This window comes from Rutidosis leptorrhynchoides, chromosome 2 (assembly GCF_046630445.1).
Source record: "Rutidosis leptorrhynchoides isolate AG116_Rl617_1_P2 chromosome 2, CSIRO_AGI_Rlap_v1, whole genome shotgun sequence".
Lineage (NCBI taxonomy): Eukaryota > Viridiplantae > Streptophyta > Magnoliopsida > Asterales > Asteraceae > Rutidosis > Rutidosis leptorrhynchoides.
The window spans coordinates 97,448,860-97,466,911 of NC_092334.1; the positions used below are offsets into that span (position 1 = coordinate 97,448,860).

At 35.6% G+C, this 18,052-nt stretch overlaps 1 protein-coding gene and 2 non-coding genes across 3 annotated transcripts; 2 read left to right on the forward strand and 1 right to left on the reverse strand.

The window, feature by feature from the left end:
- The first annotated feature begins 6,499 nt into the window (after positions 1 to 6,499).
- Positions 6,500 to 17,395, forward strand: LOC139891203 (DNA mismatch repair protein MSH5-like). Its single transcript, XM_071874156.1, has 34 exons — positions 6,500 to 6,657; positions 7,428 to 7,459; positions 7,691 to 7,785; positions 8,001 to 8,081; positions 8,162 to 8,234; positions 8,797 to 8,860; positions 9,308 to 9,462; positions 9,540 to 9,641; positions 9,765 to 9,792; positions 9,869 to 9,900; positions 10,011 to 10,068; positions 10,151 to 10,237; positions 10,557 to 10,613; positions 10,832 to 10,933; positions 11,051 to 11,095; positions 11,878 to 11,955; positions 12,077 to 12,127; positions 12,227 to 12,308; positions 13,462 to 13,535; positions 13,632 to 13,731; positions 13,936 to 14,032; positions 14,129 to 14,218; positions 14,326 to 14,390; positions 14,499 to 14,557; positions 14,675 to 14,751; positions 14,850 to 14,936; positions 15,010 to 15,071; positions 15,174 to 15,235; positions 16,178 to 16,231; positions 16,314 to 16,399; positions 16,498 to 16,529; positions 16,611 to 16,634; positions 16,885 to 17,000; positions 17,106 to 17,395. The coding sequence occupies exons 1-34, from the start codon at positions 6,616 to 6,618 to the stop codon at positions 17,190 to 17,192; spliced, it is 2,436 nt and encodes an 811-aa protein (XP_071730257.1). The 5' UTR covers positions 6,500 to 6,615; the 3' UTR covers positions 17,193 to 17,395.
- LOC139895439 (U2 spliceosomal RNA) lies at positions 12,699 to 12,893 on the forward strand. The gene has a single exon (XR_011775887.1). It is a non-coding gene; the product is annotated as a U2 spliceosomal RNA (small nuclear RNA).
- On the reverse strand, positions 15,627 to 15,822 carry LOC139895454 (U2 spliceosomal RNA). Its single transcript, XR_011775901.1, has one exon. It is a non-coding gene; the product is annotated as a U2 spliceosomal RNA (small nuclear RNA).
- Positions 17,396 to 18,052: the final 657 nt, after the last annotated feature.

An 18,052-nucleotide genomic window follows, 5' to 3' on the forward strand; every position in this document is an offset into this window, starting at 1 on the left:
ACAGGTTAAAGGAAAGGAATGGCCGTCAATTTCGATGGTAATTCCAGACACAGATGATGTGCATGGAACCTTTTTACCATCAGCTACTTCTATTCCCAAAGGCGCATCTAACATTCTAACAGGCAACTTCAACTTATCACAGAAGCCTAAGGACATAAAAGATCGATTCGCTCCTGAATCAAATAACACACGAGCTGGCAAGGAATTAACCAAGAACATACCGGTAATGACGTCATCGGTAGTGGTTGCAGTGTCTACCGTCATCTGAAACGCCCTTGCCTCTGCTGTTGAAGGATTCTTTCTCTTCTGCCCGGCGGTAGAAGCAGAAGATCCCCCAGAAGTTGCTGACCTCGCCCCTGACCCTGCCCCAGAACCGGCTCTCGACGCGAATGGACAATTCGCTGATCTATGACCTACCTGATGACAAGTCCAACACACATCGGACTTAAAGGAACAAGTTGTTGTTTCGTGACCTAGTACTCCACATCTCAAGCATCTTCGGGTCATTGGAGAACATGGACCGGCATGAGTCGACTTACAAACATTACACCAACCAGACTGACTAGAACCCGATCCACTCATACCAGACTTACTTCTCTGTTTAATCCCACCTGACTTCTTACCACGAAAGCCAGATTGCTTACTCGACTGCTGAGTCGACTGTCCACCTGATTGACCTTCTGATTTACCCCCAAAAGGTCCACCTTTTGAACTTTCTCTTTTCGCTGCCATTATATCACCTTCTGTAACTTTAGCCATCTCATGAGCCTGTGCCAATGAGGTTGCAAATCTTGCAACTGTCCTATATTCTGGCCTAATCACCCGCATAAAATGCTGAATCTTATCTTTCTCAGTTGGTACCCACTGTTGAACAAACCTTAACTTCGATGTAAAATCTCTGAAAACTTCATCAATCGTCATACTTTCTGTCATCTTCATACTCAGAAACTCAGTTTTCAATCTTTCCATCTCATACTCAGAACAATACTGCTCCCGAACCTTAGCAGCGAACTGTTCCCAAGTTATCTGACTGATCTGTTCTTTGGGTAAATATACAGTAATAGAATCCCACCACTCCATTGCTTCACCTTTGAGAAGCCTACTAGCAAACAGTACCATAGATTCAGGCTCACAAAAACATGCTTCTAATGCTCGTTCTACTTCTCTTAACCAATTGAGCGTCGCTGTAGGGTTTGTGTGACCACTGTACTCAGGAGGTTTGCAGTCCATAAACTGTTTATAGGTACACTTCCTTCTTGTCTCAGGGACTTGAAATGGGTACATCATTTGATTAGGAAAAGTCTGGTTAAACGGAAATGGCATTTGATAGTTTTGATAGGTATTTTGTGGAAATTGTGACTGAGAACTGCCACCGGCTTGATTATAAAAATTAGGAGGAAAGGTTGTGTTCAACGCAGTGGTATTTGGGTTCCATTGCGCCCGTTCTTGTTCTAATTCCTTAATTTTCTTCTGAGCTTCTAGTAACCGACTTTGAAGTTCTATTACTTCTTGAGAAGTTTCTTCTTCTGAAGACACATGTCCATCTTCGTCAGGGGCTCTAAAAGTACCAGTTCCAGGGACAGTGGGGCCAGTAGCGTTAGCTTCGTTATCTGCCATTACTGCACTACCACAACACTCACATCAAAACTTAGTATAAACTCTGTTAGTACTAACAACTAACACATAACCTGTCCTAATACTCACTTAACCCATCCCCAGCATGTTATGTTTGACATGACTCTTCTAAGTTTGGGAACATGACATGTAGATCACAATGCACATGCTGCCAAACTCAGCTCTGATACCAACTTGTGACACCGCTATTTTTTTTTTAAAATACGTGGCGGAAGCATAATATTAATTAATTACGATATCAACATTTGTACAAACCGATGTCACGTGTCATTAAAACAATTTACATATTAATAGGAAGAGACGTAAATACATTCTGTTTTCAAAGGTACACGGTTCATATTCTAAAAGACCACATCAGAGTTAACCCTGTCAGACATAACATCATCATGCCCGTCTTCTCCCAAAAGCACTATCTACAAAAGCTAACAACCTGCAGGGAGGAGATGGAGGGGAATTAGCACGAAGCTAAGTGAGTACGACTAACTACAGGCCATAGCATACATAAGTGTTATACTAATCATGTCACAATAGTCTAACACACAAACATCACCCAAGTGCCATCTACAGAGACTCTGGCGGCTCGGCCAAACCATTAACCACCAGCTGATCGGACTGGGGCTTACCAGAAGTTCCTCCACCACCGTATGTATATACATAATCCACACGCGACGGACGCGTCATTCACATATATATACACCACGGCTGTCTAGGCCACCACATGAGGAACCCAACCCGCAGGTTGATCTCTCCTACCGAGGCCACCACACAATAGGGACGCACTGGGCTCCAGCAGACAAGCATCAACCAACATGCAGTCATCACAATGTACCAACTAACCACAACAATAAGTATATCTAACAAGCATGGCAATCATAATATAACATGCTTCTATATACTATATACTCCAATTAGTCCCACTCACCAAATACCAGCAAACGAGAAGGTATTCAGCTATCTAATCACTGAACCTTCTCTTTCTCTTTTTCTCCTGAGAAAACATATACACAAGTTAGTTTCTGTCCGTTAACACCAAATAACACAATATAAAAATTTTTGTCAGAAAAACTGTCCGCTAAAATTTTTCTCCTTAACACTTATGCACATTTACATCAAAATCATCAAAATACAAACGGGCAGCATAACGGCTAAAACTCAACACTTTGGTAAAATATTCTGCCCTGGACACTTAGTCGGTCAACTGACACTGACAGTCGGTCGACTGTCTACACAATCGGTCGACTGACCTTCTCAGTCGGTCGACTCACTTGGTATTACATCAATCGGCCGAATGTAGATCTCAGTCGGTCGGTTGTCTTCGTCAATCGGTCGGTTCACCCTCGGTCGGTCGACTGTCGACCGACAGTCGGCCGACTGTGTTCATCTTCTTCAGAAGCTGAACACAAGTTACGGACTTCAAGCTAAAATCGCCAAAACTCGATCTAGAGCTCATTTTCGACACCAAAACTTACCACAACTCAATCACTACATGTTATAGACTATAAACCCACAAAGTTTGGACTATAACAACATCAAATTCATGGGTTTTGACACAAAATCAAGCTTTTTACAAAACTTACACAAAACTATGAATTTAACCACGAATTGAACACAAAAACACATGTTTCTTACCTTGTTAGAATCAGTAGACAACAAAGAACACGATTCCAAGAACAATTTGAGCTCAAGAACTAGTTTTAGCAATTAGGGTTTCAAAGGGGAAGAATTTAGGTACGGGGTAATATTTGGGAAGGGTCTGGAAAGTGCAAGAAATGCACTGCATAAGGCATCAAAAGTGGGTTAAAATCCCACACTGTGTGGCACAAGGGTATTTATCAGTTATCTGATATCTTTCGTACATCATTTGGCAACCCAAACGAAGTCCAAATTAAATAAACAAACCTGTTCTGTGACCCTTATCACAAACTGGTCCTAACCTCATCATTAAATAATACCAAACATTAAATAAAAATAAAAGCATATAATAACACTACACTAACCTAAGGGCATTCTAGTAATCTTACATCTAGGCCTACTTGAGGATGTTACACCTACCATGTTTTACAATCTAGCCGAAATATTTGAAGGCTTTTGTGAATCTTCATATCTCACCAACCAAGTTGTCTACAAAATATTTACCATGATGCCATTCCATTTTGCTATAAATACAGGGTGATACAAGCTTCAAAATGCATCCCAACACATTCTTCCTTCTTGTGTTCTAGTAGTCTAATAGAGAATTAGTAAGTAATAAATTTCCTAATTACAAGAGATATAAAACTTGGTACTTATCCTTGTAATTAGAGAGAAGTGTAATTCCTATTATTCATATTAGTGAAACGTTTCTTTCCTTGCCCGTGGTTTTTACCCTATTGGGTTTTTCCACGTTAAATCTCGGTGTCCTATTATTGTCGTTATTTCAATTATTACTAGCGGTTTGCTATAATTCAGTGTCGCTTTTCACAACATTTATTAACGTTGTTATATGTAATCAAAGATGATTGCTTTAATCCACGGACCAAACTAGAAAGTATTTTTGTGCATACAATTTATGGGTTACATGAGATGTATTTATAGGGATAAAAGAACCACGAATCCAAAACTTATATGTTTGTCCAATTTTCAGCGAGGCTTATCAAAGAGATAAGTAAGCTTATACCCAAGTCACCAAGGTATAAAATGTGGGTAAATGTGAGATGTTTGGCCTTTCGCTGACGGTTCCCCGAAGGTAGCAGATACATAGATTGCTTTACGCCACCGAAAGGTATTTGAGAGTGTATGAGAATGACATGAAGTTTTATGCATGCCAAGTTTCTAAATCGTTTCTCTTATTTGTAGGAGAGTGTTCTCTTCCTTTGATGTTGCTAGTTCCCCATACATTTTGAGGTGACTAGTTGACTTTCCCGAATTGGTTTTCTGCAAAGGAAAATTGACCTTGTCCCTTTCCATGATTGTTTGGTTGAGCGGTTAGGCTAGTAACATGTTGGAGTGTATAGGTTAGGCCCGGCCCGTTTGTGGGTGTAGGGGTTTGCATTTGTGCTTTATAAATAGCCGATCAATAATAAAGTAATCCTCACGGGTTTTATTGATTAACATGGTAATCAGAGTTTAGGTCTGATCCTGAGGCCTAATCGGCCGTTGTCTCTATACCACCCCGTCAAATCTTTCTATCCTTTATCTTCTATTTTTTTTCCTTTCTAAAACCTCTACCAAAAAAATTATACGGCCGTCGAATAACAAGTTGATGTCGCTTGAATGTTCCCAGATCTACATGTTCACAACCGACCAACATATATTTTCTTCTTTTGTTTTCAATATTTCTTATTATTATTAGCCTATTACTTTTATTTTTTTCTCCTCTCTTGGATATGCGTACAGCAAAGTCCCAGCCTTTTTATTATTTCATGAATGTTTTTCATCTTGCTTTCCTAGCTATAAAAAGATTATAAATAAATAAGCCAATCGGCGTGGGGATGAGCCGCCTAGCTTGACTAGGTTTCAAACCCCGAAAAAAGAGAATATAGTCAAAAAAGTTTGAGTTGATGAAGAGTTTATGTCGACAGAGTTCCTTGCCCAAGTCCTACGCAATCCTTAGGCAAAGCAAACATCACGACGTATAAAAAAACGTTACGGAAAAGGAAACGCAGTCAAGCAAGACGCAACGATATCAGCAAAATCAGTCTATTCGATGCAACAAATGGAAAAAGAAGTATCTTTTATTACTTTATTTAATGTTTATTGTTTTGATCCAGTCCGAACTTTCACGATTTCGCCGTTCGGACTGCGTGGGAGTGTTAGAGTGTATAGGTTAGGCCCGGCCCGTTTGTGGGTGTAGGGGTTTGCATTTGTGCTTTATAAATAGCCGATCAATAATAAAGTAATCCTCACGGGTTTTATTGATTAACATAACAGTCCCCTACCTTTAACTTTTATCCATCCAAGGTTCGGTGCGTAGTATCCAATGCCACCGCTTCGTGATCTACTGCCTTCCTGCGTCTTATTTTAGTGGTTAACTAAAACTTAAACTTAGGATTAAGTCCTAGGCTATCCAAAGTAAATTTAATCTCATCCGGTTAACGAAACCGCGACTAAGTTGTGTGAGACCAACGAGACTTGGGTAATTTAGTTACCGGCAATAATAAACCTCGGATCATCATCATTAAAATGAAACGAATTAATACATTAAAAATGTACAAGGACTAGAGTATACATTTCATTATATATCAAAAATCAAAAATATATATAATAAATGTCGAAAAAAATATATAAATAAATAAATCGGCTAATTAATTTAATAAATATATAAAATAATTAAACAAACAAATTAAATGCGTAATCCTGGTCTTCTACAAAGTTTTTATTTACATCTAACACTTTCCTATTTACGATGATGATGATGAGAACGTAAAGTTTCGAAGGGTGTTATGATAGGTACACAACATTTACTCTTGTTCATGGTTTATATATGGAGCATTTATATACTGGTATATATTGAGAACGTGTTTATTTATTTTAAGATTTTGATTTGAATTTATATTTAGTTTATATTAGATTTGAATTGATTATAGGGTTTATAATTTTGGGATGAATGAAGATGGTGAAGACAGAAAGGAAAATACATTCTTACTCTCATGTGCCTTGCACATGCCAAAAGTTAACGGAAAAAGTTAATGGACGTTAGTGGCAGGGATCATCAAGTGCAAACCACAGGATCATCCATTACGTATAAAAGAATAGGGACCATGAGTGTATTCTGATCGAAACTACAGGGATCATTTTGGAAATTTTGTCTATCTCTAATATAAAGAGACTGAACCGATATTTACTTAAACGAATCCCAATTCCATTCCAAATTTTCATTATTAATCGGTATTACGAGTAATTAGTAGTATAATAACTGTTGTACGCTTGTACTCAGTAAAAAACTCTACATAAATACACCGATTCACTTTCGCGCGAAAACACACACGCTCGAATTGTGCTATGGAGGAGGAGGAGGTAGACGAAACAGAAGCTGTGCCTCAGGTGCGTTAATCAACGCCATTAATACATTCTCTGTTACTTGTATATCACCATATCACATACTATTATTTATCGGATCAGTTAATTGCTTGCGTGCATTTTCATATTCTGTAACCTAATTTTTACCTGTTCACGTTTTCTTCGGTCATCGTCCTCGTGATATCTCAATCCTTTCATAATATCATGTATTAGCAGTAATTACTTCGATTTATTAGGCGTTAACGCTACTAATTAATGTTTGATTTATCGATCGCGTTTTGTAACTTTATTTGATAATTGATATATATGATTTGAAGAATTGTTGCAAGTCCGTATCTATCTAGCTAATTGGAACTTACTTTAGCAATTAATGTTAATAGTTTAGTAAAGGAATCAATATTTCAGCAACTCAGTAACATAGAAAAAGTAATTGACAGCAAAGTTCAGTTTTCGTTCAGTAATGCAATGCCACGTGGACATCATCACTACTATAGCTATAACTAGTATCGCGATAATTAATGAAATAAGAGAAATTAGCTAATTAACTTTTCTAGAACCAAAATGATATCTTGTAATCCAGGCTTTTTCCTCTAAAAACTGTTTTACTTTGAGAAACTATTCCTTTCTTCATTGTCACGAAGGAACAGAAATGGAAAGTATTTGGAAGCACAGGCTAATTTGTCTTAAGTTTATCCGCGAATATTATTTTTGCTTATATTAATATAAAATTTCATTGTGTAATGTTTCCCTAAACTTGTTTGGCGTTAATAATTTAATATGGTTTGTCTATGCAGGTGTACATGGCATGCCTCATGCAGGGTCATAGGTTAAGCTTCTTTCGTAAACAAACATCAGTATTTTGTGTATGCCGCCAAACTGATATTGACGTTATCCACACTAATATACTGATAATCATTATCATATTTTATTTGTTTACCAGGAATAATGTACATAATAATCTTATATTTACAATATCCTGCAGACTAAGTCTTCCCTTTCAATATGATATGAAGATATGTGTAATAGAGTTGACACATTACTAAAATTTTGTAATTAGAATTGGAGTTTCCTATTATGATACTCTTACTCGTGAACTTCATGTGCTGGAACTATGGGAAGACGGAACTGGAGAGTTTCCCTTGATTGATATGGGTAAAAGATACTTTTGCTTTCCCTCTTACATACAATATTTTTTACAAGGTGAAGGGAATTTCGTTAACTCGTCAATAAGATTTTAGTTGCATTTCCTCTCCTCTTCCTTATGATATTTGATTACTTCTATTTCATATCATCAGCTTTTCAGTGTGGGTCATTGGACAGCTTACTGCAGCTTAACAACTCTTTTTTCTTACTTTGTCTTGTCCCAGTGAAGTATCAGGTTAAGCCATTGATCATATACACAAGTACCAAGAGTGATGAATTTCTCTTGACTGCTTTACAACAAAATGGTAGGGTTTTTTTTTGCGTTCTTTATGCACCCTGAGCTTGTGGATTGTGGATTGTGTACTTACTCTTGCTAGTGATACAGATGGTGAAAGCGAGGTGCCTTCTGTAAAGCAGATGAAGAGTTCAATATTTAGTTATGAACAAGCGTGGCACAGGTGTAGTAACTCTAAAATGATTTTCAGTTATGCAATTCAATGGTGACTGCTTTTGAAGGTCGTTGGTTGTAACACTGAGTAATAATGAACATATTTCTCAAGTTTCCGGCTAGTAATTCTTTTTGCCTTTCAGCAAATTTGGAAGTCTGAACTAAATAGAAGTTTATGGGTTTCATCAAATACCTCTTTTGCCATATTATTCGTATATAGTGAACACTGTTGTGATCTGTCATGTACAAACTTAACCCACTATTTATGTGATACCTTTTTTGTTCATGTTGATATGATGAATTTGTAGTAAGCTATGATTTTAACAAGAATGGTTGACTGTTCTAAAATAACAGAGACAAAAGCATTCAGAAACTTATCTATTTTTTGGCCGATGGTAGCACCAGAAGTTTATAGTGATGAATTATTATGAATATGCTTCTATTATTTTTGTATCTTTTTATCTTTCATATGATATGATATGTTTCCGTATACATATTGCCTCTCGGTTTATAAAGTTCTCTATTTTTAACGTTTCGAACTTGCTGTTTTATCTGTTGGTCTCATAAGACAGATTAATATATCTTCGAGTAACAGGAATGGATGATGGGTTAAACATCAAAGAAAGAGTCTGCTTTGTAAGTTATTTCATGATTTTTTTTTCCCCAAGTTATCACTCCTCCCTAGTTTAATGTTTGTCTGACAGTGTTTATGCCAATTACTTTTAAGACACTCACATTGTTAATCCGTTTAATTAACAAATTTCAGCAAATACTATCTCTTCTTCCTCTTTGGTTACTTTGTTTGGTTTGGTCTTTTATAAAATCTTCTGTTAGCTGACTAAAATAAGACTGGACACTGTATAAATATCCTCCATGTGCGCCTTGCTTTCGAGTTATGTTACTTATTGTTGCTATACTCTTTTCTTTCCCGTCACTCTTCTACCACCACACTATTGGATCTAGTATTGTTGAACAATCTGGTCTTGTTATAGATAATCGTGCTATAATTGTCATATAACTTTATTTATAATAAAGTTGTACTTTAGTCTAAGTCAATATTCTATTGTTTTTTTTTAACTATAGCTAAGCTCTATGATGGACATAGAGAGTGAAGTTCAAGTTCGTGCTAGTGGAGGACTTCTTGCCATATTGGAGAACGAAAGAGTCGTGGATACCATTGAACAAAATGAGTGTGGGAGTGTGTCAATTGCAATCAATTCTGTCATGCAAATCTCACTGTATGTAATCATACTTTTGGTATTCATATTACCATCCACCACTGGTTGCCTATAAGTCCTCTTTTTTTGAAATGCAGGAACAAATTTCTTAAAGTTGACTCCGCAGCTCATGAGGCGTTGCAGATATTCCAAACAGACAAACATCCAAGTCACATGGGTATTGGTAGAGCAAAAGAAGGGTAATCAATTGTTCTTTCTGTTTGTGTACATATCAAAAGTAACTATAGTTGAGAGATCAATGATTTAGTTCCAATTGAATCTTTATAAATATGACTGTGATGGTAATATTCGATTACATGCAGGTTTTCTGTCTTTGGAATGATGAATAAGGTGTGGAGATTGCTCTCTTCTTTTTTATCTTCTTTGATTTTGAAATCAGTATCTAATCGATGTTCTATGTTTTTAGTGTGTGACACCTATGGGCAAACGTCTTCTCAGGTAAACAAGGATTTGCTTTTTTATGTTCTGTAAGTGTAGAAATATTCAGTGATTGAAACTTTTCCTGCAGCCTACAGGTTCATACTGATGGTTTGTTTTCTCTGTAATAGGACATGGTTTCTCAGGCCCATACTAGACATCGACAATTTGAATAGTCGTCTGGATTTTGTATCCTTTTTAAAACTTGCATTCGTCGTTGTGTGCTTTACTCCGTATCTGCAAAAATGTTTGTGTTCTTTGATAGATTCAGATATCATTCTTCGTTGCATCTGAAGAATTGTTGACTGCTTTACGTAATACGTTGAAATCTGTTAAGGATGTTCCCCACATACTGAAGGTACAATACTATCTTATGTCTTATATTTATTTATTTTAGATGACATATTAACTTTTTATTGGATATGGAGGTGGTTTGTTGTAAATTCTAAATTCTAAAGCATTGAAATATCTTTATATGAATGGGTGATCCAATATTTCCAGTTTTGCATGGTATTATTACTGCAGCCCATAAGAAGCTCTACTATTTTTCCATTGTGGTCCACTATAGTTGGTCTCATCAAGTCTATTTATATGTTACAACTCCAGAATAGTTAATTTTTTAGTATATATTTTATTTGTAATGTTCTCACTCATTATTTAAGTTTTTTGCATGGTAGAAATTCAACTCCCCCAGTTCTGTATGTTCCTGTGGTGATTGGACTTCCTTTTTGAAGGTAATCTTTGTTCTTCATTTCATGACATCCTTATATCTATCTGAAAGCATGCATAATTTTTAAATATACATTTCGCTGTTGCATGCTAACCCTGTCTTCAGATAAGAATTACTCCGTATGTTGACAATACATAAAACCTCTACACATCTGTAGTAGTTATATACATATAAGGACCTTGTCATCAACTTGTTTTAACTTATGTTTCTTATATCATGTAGAGCCTTGCTGCACTTCTGCATATCAACAAGATGTTTGACCTAGGAGTTTCTGAAAATCTTCAGGAGCATGCTAACTACTTTGGTGTAAATATTATTGAGAAGGTAATGAATTACTCTCGAAAAAATGGTAATGATGCAGTTTTGTTTTCATTTGTTTTCTTATATATTATTGTTGTAGCTGGAAGGCAATTACGTAATTGGATTGTGACTTTTTAATAGGCGGCTTCTTGCATTTCAATGGATCTGGCTTATGTATATGAACTGGTTGGTTAGCTTTTATTTCACTTTGCTGATTATTCATTTCACAATATGTTCATGCTTCTTCAATTAAAATTTCACTGCTGTATTTTTTTGCAAAGCAAGCATTATATAGAAACCAAACACAGATATTACAAAGTCGCGACCTAACCAACATTTGCAACTAAGCAAACAGAGAGAACAGTTTGATACAGTGAAATAAGACTTGAAACTCGAATATAAACAAAACAAAGTAATTAACCGATCCCTAGCCTATTATTTGTTGAAGAAACGAAGAAGCCAGGGTTTATCAACCATTGATGCCAAACCAACGAAGAATTCTTTAGCCGTTTTGAGATCCACGCGAAGCTAGAAGTTTGGATGCTTGTTAGAATTTTTTGCGGAATCCAGGGTTGATTTTTAAAAACCGAATCATTCCTTTCCTTCCATAGAACATAACAAGTTACCCATTTCAAACTTTGCCAAATAATTTTACCCGTCAAAGTAGCATTTGAACCTAACGAACAGTCGTCGAAGACTTGGTCAACGGTGAGGGATGAAGTAGATGGAAGATTCCACCATTTCAGCACCATATTCCAAATCTCCAAGACCTTTGTACATTGTGTGAGAAAATGATCTGCCGTCTCGATATCTATCAAGCAAAGAGGGCACAAAGTTGAGTCTAAATCGATACCTCTTTTCACTGCTGTATAAATCATGTTATTTCCTCCTCTAGGTGCTATCTTAAATTTTAGATGATATTAAATTAAACTTTCACTATTTTTTTTTATTTGTTTTTTCTTTTGTAGATAATTGGTGTTATTGATGTAAATAGAAGTAAAGACAAAGGTTACGAGACATCTGTAAAAGATGGTTTTTGTGAAGAGGTTAGGACCTTATGATTGAATAATCTCAATCACACATTATATGTCTCTCTATTTCTGCATATTTACCTTACAAGTGCATTTTCCTTTTTCTTGACAAACCTTTCCTTTATATCAAATGCAGTTGGATGAACTGAGGCAAATATATGAAGAATTGCCAGAATTTTTGGAGGAGGTTCAGTTCTAACTGTACAAATGTTGTAATGGCATCGTTATTGGAAGTAAATTTGTGTTTATATATGTTTTAGTAATCATTACACCATTCCTTGGACAGGTATCATCGTTAGAACTCGCACGTCTTCCTTACATGTCTAGAGATCAATTGCTCCCACAAGTTGTTTATATTAATCAAATAGGTTTGTCTTTCTTCTTTGCAAATACTGTCTAACGCCTAAATGTATGTAGTTCAACTGGGCTGAAGTTAATCATCTTAAACTTTTGCTATCATCATACATGTCTGACATATTGGATATGATGCCAGTCTTGAAGCACTAATATAAGATCTTACCCATATGTTTATATATATTCTATCTAAACTTAAGTACTACTGTGCTCTTTAATTAAGTTTGAAATAAAATTTACTCAATCAGGTACAATTAGAAAAGGGTCTGAAGTTTTAGTCTAGTGTAGAATTATTGGTGAAAACTGATATTAAAAGGGTAGCTCACAATCCCACATCGGGTGAGTGAAAAATACAAGGGTGAAGGGAGTGGCTATAAAAGCAGCATCCCAACCAAGGAATGAGCATACCTTTCTCGGCCTTTTGGCTAAGATCAAGTGTAGTATCTGTTCTTATCAGTTTAATATCTGATATGTGGGTCATCGGCCCACTCGATATTAATCTTATTTTTTATGGGGAAAGGCCCATCACAATAGCTTGCTATTGGGGTCTTTGAGCGTCGCCTTGGTGTTGCACTACTACCTTGGCTGGCGCACCCCTCCAATTCTTAGTCTTAAATTTTGCAAATATATGTAATCAGCATACTATAACTATATAATGTAAAGATGGTATATCTATTTGATGTCTCTTGGTTTCCCAACCTCTTTCTTCTAAAGACGATGTTTGTCCAGGCTAGGCTCCCATTACTGGCCATTACTGGCTCCATATAGGCCACATAGAACCATCCTTTAGTTACTTGCTCTTCTGGTTTTCCTACACAGCTTGAAACTGAACTATGAAGGATCTATGACTCTAGTATAGATATACGAATAAATAGTATATATAGAAAATAACTATAACCAAGTAAATATAAAATAGATGTACGAATAGTGTAACAACATAAGTAAAAAAACATTGATGATACCACAACTCTTAGTTTCTCCCTAAAATCTCTTGCAGTTTAGGAGCTACTTTTTTGTCGTAACAATGTAAGTAAATAAACATTGTTGCCACTCTCCAATTTAAAAGAATCATATGTTGAAGGATGTGTAACTAAACTGTTGTTTCTTTAGTGCTGAAATTGAGAGTGTATCTTCATATGCTTTACTTATGTTTGTGTTTCCGAATAGGATACCTGATGTGCATATTTGAAGAAAGGCTAGAGGAAGGAGTCCTAGACAACCTTGAAGACTACGAATTTGCAGTAAGATGGTTACTTGTTAATCTTAATATAACATTACCATATATTTAGATGCATTTAATCAACTCCAACTCATTAAGCCCGAGTTTCGTTTTCCAGTTCTCTGATGAAGACAGTGACGTTAGAAAGTTCTACTACCGCAATGCAAAAACACGAGAATTGGACAGTCTTTTAGGAGACATCTATCATAAAATTCTGGGTATGTGATCTTAATAATAAACTCTCTTTCAGCTGCTAATGAAATCGTAACAGGCTGGGGAACCATTCAGTTTTCTTAACACATACTAAGAGATTTTCATTCGCCTGGGCATAAAAAATTCAACTCTCAGGATTTAAGTTGATATATGCATTGTATTAATCAATTTTTTGTTTCTTTCTTGTATTTACTCATATCCTTTCAAAGATATGGAGAGAGCCATTACAAGGGACTTAGTGTCGCATATTCTTGAGTTCTCAATGCATCTACTCAAGGGGGTCAATTTTGCAGCTGAACTTGACTGGTCAGATACATTTTTAGCTAGCTGATCCTTAGCTTCTCGACCTTTTGTAAACTGTTTTTTAGTATTTATTGACTAATGTTGCTCATTGCTCGATAGCCTTTTGTCATTGGCACTGGTCGCTCGTCAAAATAATTATGTAAGACCCACATTGAGTGCTGAACCTGTGCTTGATATTAGGAATGGAAGGTCAGAAAACTCAGAGTATCTTTTTTTCTTCCCAAAAATCACTCCTCTCATACTGGACTGCCCAAGTCAATATTTAGGCAATAACATTCAGTGCAATCTGTTATCAGACATGTTTTGCAGGAAATGACAGTTGACACATTTATTCCAAATGATACCAAGATTATTGATCATGGTATATGGCGCGTCATTTTTATTGAATGTTTCTTTGTTTACTTAGCTTCTAAGAATTCACAAACATCGTGTTTATTCATTTGTTGGTTCTCTGAATTACGTTTCTCAGGGAGTATTCATATCATCACAGGGCCTAATTATTCCGGAAAAAGCATTTACATAAAGCAGGTGGTTCCTATTTTCTGTACGGTCTCAGAATGTTCTCGTCATAAACTTGCATATAGAGTCCAACAAAGCCTCGTGAACAAAAGCCCCAGATTCAATGCCATTTAACTTTAATTGCAGGTAGCATTGATTGTTTTTCTTGCCCACATTGGAAGTTTTGTACCCGCAGATGCTGCGATAGTGGGTTTAACTGATAGGTTAGCTTTAACCCCCTTCTAATATACAATCATAATGATCTTGAATTGCTTTACTAATGTATACTCGGGGTATTTGTCAATGATTAATGCAAGTACAGGATTTTCTGCGCTATGGGAAGCAAGCTTATGACAGCTGAACAATCTACATTTATGATTGATCTGCACCAAGTTGGAATGATGCTAAGGTATTTATTGGTGTAACTAAGTGAATTCTTAGTTAATTTATTGAAATTCATAATGATATTAAAATATTTCAAGGCATGCTACTTCACGATCATTATGTTTGCTGGATGAATTTGGCAAGGGGACTCTAACTGAAGGTTTGTTTAAAAATATAAAGATGTCACTAGTTATATATATGTATTCTCCTTTTTTATGATATGCTAAGCATTTCACTCTTCCCTCCTTATATAAATATATAGATGGTGTTGGACTCCTTGGTGGAACAATTGAACATTTTATCTCAATGTATACTCCTCCAAAGGTTTGTTTCTCTTACCCTGGCTGAAAATCATTAAAAAGCAAACTTGATGTATATTTGAAACAGCTTAAAATGTTGCCTTTTTGAAAAACTTGTAAGCTTTCTGAGCAGACAATTACCCTTTGAAAGTTCCTTAAAAAGTAAACTTGATGTATATTTGAAACAACAACTTAACATTTGCCTTTTTGAAAAACTTCTGAGCAGACAATTGCCATTTGAAAGTTCAGTAAACTTGATGTATATTTGAAACAGCTTTTAAAAGTTGCCATTTTCAAAAGCTTGTAAGCTTTTTTCTGAGCAGACAATTGACCTTTTAAATTTCTATATAAATTTAAATAAGCTTTTTAATAAAAGTTGAAATAAGCTGAACAAGCAAAATTTTGACTAAAAATTGGAGGGGTGCGCCAGTCAAGGTAGTAGTACAAGACCAAGGAGACACTCAAAGACCCCAATAGCAAGCTATTGTGATGGGCCTTTCCCCATAAAAAATAAAATTAATATCGAGTAGGCCAATGGCCCACATATCAGATATTAAACTGATAAGAACAGGATACTACACTTGATCTTAGCCAAAAGGCCGAGAAAGGTATGCTTACTCCTTTCTTGGGCCTCTGCTTTTATAGCCACTCCCTTCACCTTTGTATATTTCAGTCATCCGATGTGGGATTCATTGCCTTTTGTAAAAATTCCTTTCAGAAAAAGTAAAACTGATCTCAACTCTCAATAACCCATCACCTGCTAATTCCCTCTATCCCCCTGCAGGCTGTCAAAGTCCATACATTTATACTTCAATTAGTGTAAATAATTAAAAATCTTCTAATGTTGATAAATAAGATAAGATTTAGATATAGATAGGTCATAGGTGCTTATTATGAAGTATCCACAACTTTCGAGGTTAAACCTGGTTTGTTGACTAACTGTCAAACTCGTAAACATACGCTGCAGGTTCTAATTTGCACTCACTTGACCCAGATATTTGTTAATAGCGATTTATCTCAGGTAACAACTTTAAAGAATGAAAGCTTTTCTAGTCATATCCATGTACTATGAGTTACTAATCAAAATTGTTGATGAATATCAGTCTGATAAAGTCAAATACTACACAATGAGCATACTAAGACCCGACGACAACAGTGAAAACATTGATGAAATTGTATTTCTAAATAGGTAAATCAACAAGGCTTTAACTAATACTCATATTCCAAGTCCTTATTGAAGTTATTTTGCACCACTTCTAATATCATCTGTCATGTTGTATATGTCAGGCTGGTTCCTGGACATGCACTTCTCAGCTATGGTGAGTTGGTATTAGCTATTAAATCTGAGTTAGAACTTAGAAGAAAGTTTTTGTTAATGCCACTTTAATTCTCTTTTGCAGGACATTACTGTGCCCTTCTTGCCGGTATGTTCAACCATGTCATGTCATATCAAAATATAAATTCTGCTCATCATTTTATTAGTTTCTACTATTAAGATTAAGATACTTTGCATATACATGTTTAGCACCTGAAGAAACTTAAAATGAATCATGTCTAAAAGAAAACCAAAACTGCTAGTGTACTATGACTTGTTAATACCAGCAAAACCTGCCCATTCTTAATTTATTAATTTATTTTTATAATATATTATAGGCTGTCAGTATTATATTGTAGGTGTTCCTCAAGAAGTTATTAGGAGATCTGCATCAGTATTGGATCATACCATCAAAGGCATTAATATCGACCGAGTTTGTAATGAAATGATAATAGCTCAAGATGACCACTATAAGGTGCTGTATTCAGTAAGGTTATATGTTCCATTTGATTCAATTGGTGATTATTTGTAATTCGTATTTCCATATAAACTATAACTATATATATGAATCGATTGGCAGAATGTTGTGGAGAAGATGGTATCTTTCGATGCTATTAATGGTGATTTGGCCCTCTTTTTTCAAGATATTTTCCCGGGACCACCTTAAATTCTGCAAGTGAAAAACAAAGTTAGTTGCAATGTACTGTAGGAAATTTTGATTTTGCCTTCTATCTATAGTTTAGGTGAATGTTACGGGGAACTTTAGTTTTGAAACCATATGATTCAAACATATGTATGTGGTTTGTATTTATTAAACTCACAACCATATAACATGTGAGGATCCAAATTTTGAATCTCTTTTAGCTTAATTACACCTTATCACCGTTATTTCCAGAAGCAACTCCAGTGGTTAAAAACTTTTCGTGGTATTTTGGTCATAAAAGTAAGTAGAAAGAATCAACCATTTTGTTACTGCAAGTGTGAAGTAACAATTTATTACGTATTGAAGTATTAAATTCGTTTTATAATGTAAAATTTAATTAATAGGTATAGTCTATAGATGTGTGTACGGCTCTAGTTATTGAGTCGACAGCAAGCGTCGATTTATTGGCGACTTGACTGACTCTTAGAGCCCAAATTAAATTTCAGGCATGATTTAAAACCCATGAAAATTTGATTCTACCATTTTCATGGCGTCTCAGTTTTTACTTTTATTTTTTTAATTTTTTTCCTACTTATTGGCCGGAGGTCCACTTGAAAGCAATCTCTCTATCCGTCGAATAGAGAGAGGGATGACTTTCTCTACTTTCAAGAGTGTTTTCACTCTGGGTGGAGAAATGACTTGTGTTTATTCTCGGATAGGGGAAGAATTGTTTACATCTCACATCTCTCATACACCACATATGTGGTATTGGGTTTTGTTGCTGTAGTCTATAGATGTGTGATTTTGTATATACATATGTGACTAATTATCTTCCTTTTTTTAAAACCAAAAGTGGTTAATTTTTTTCAATTTCTTTTTTGAAG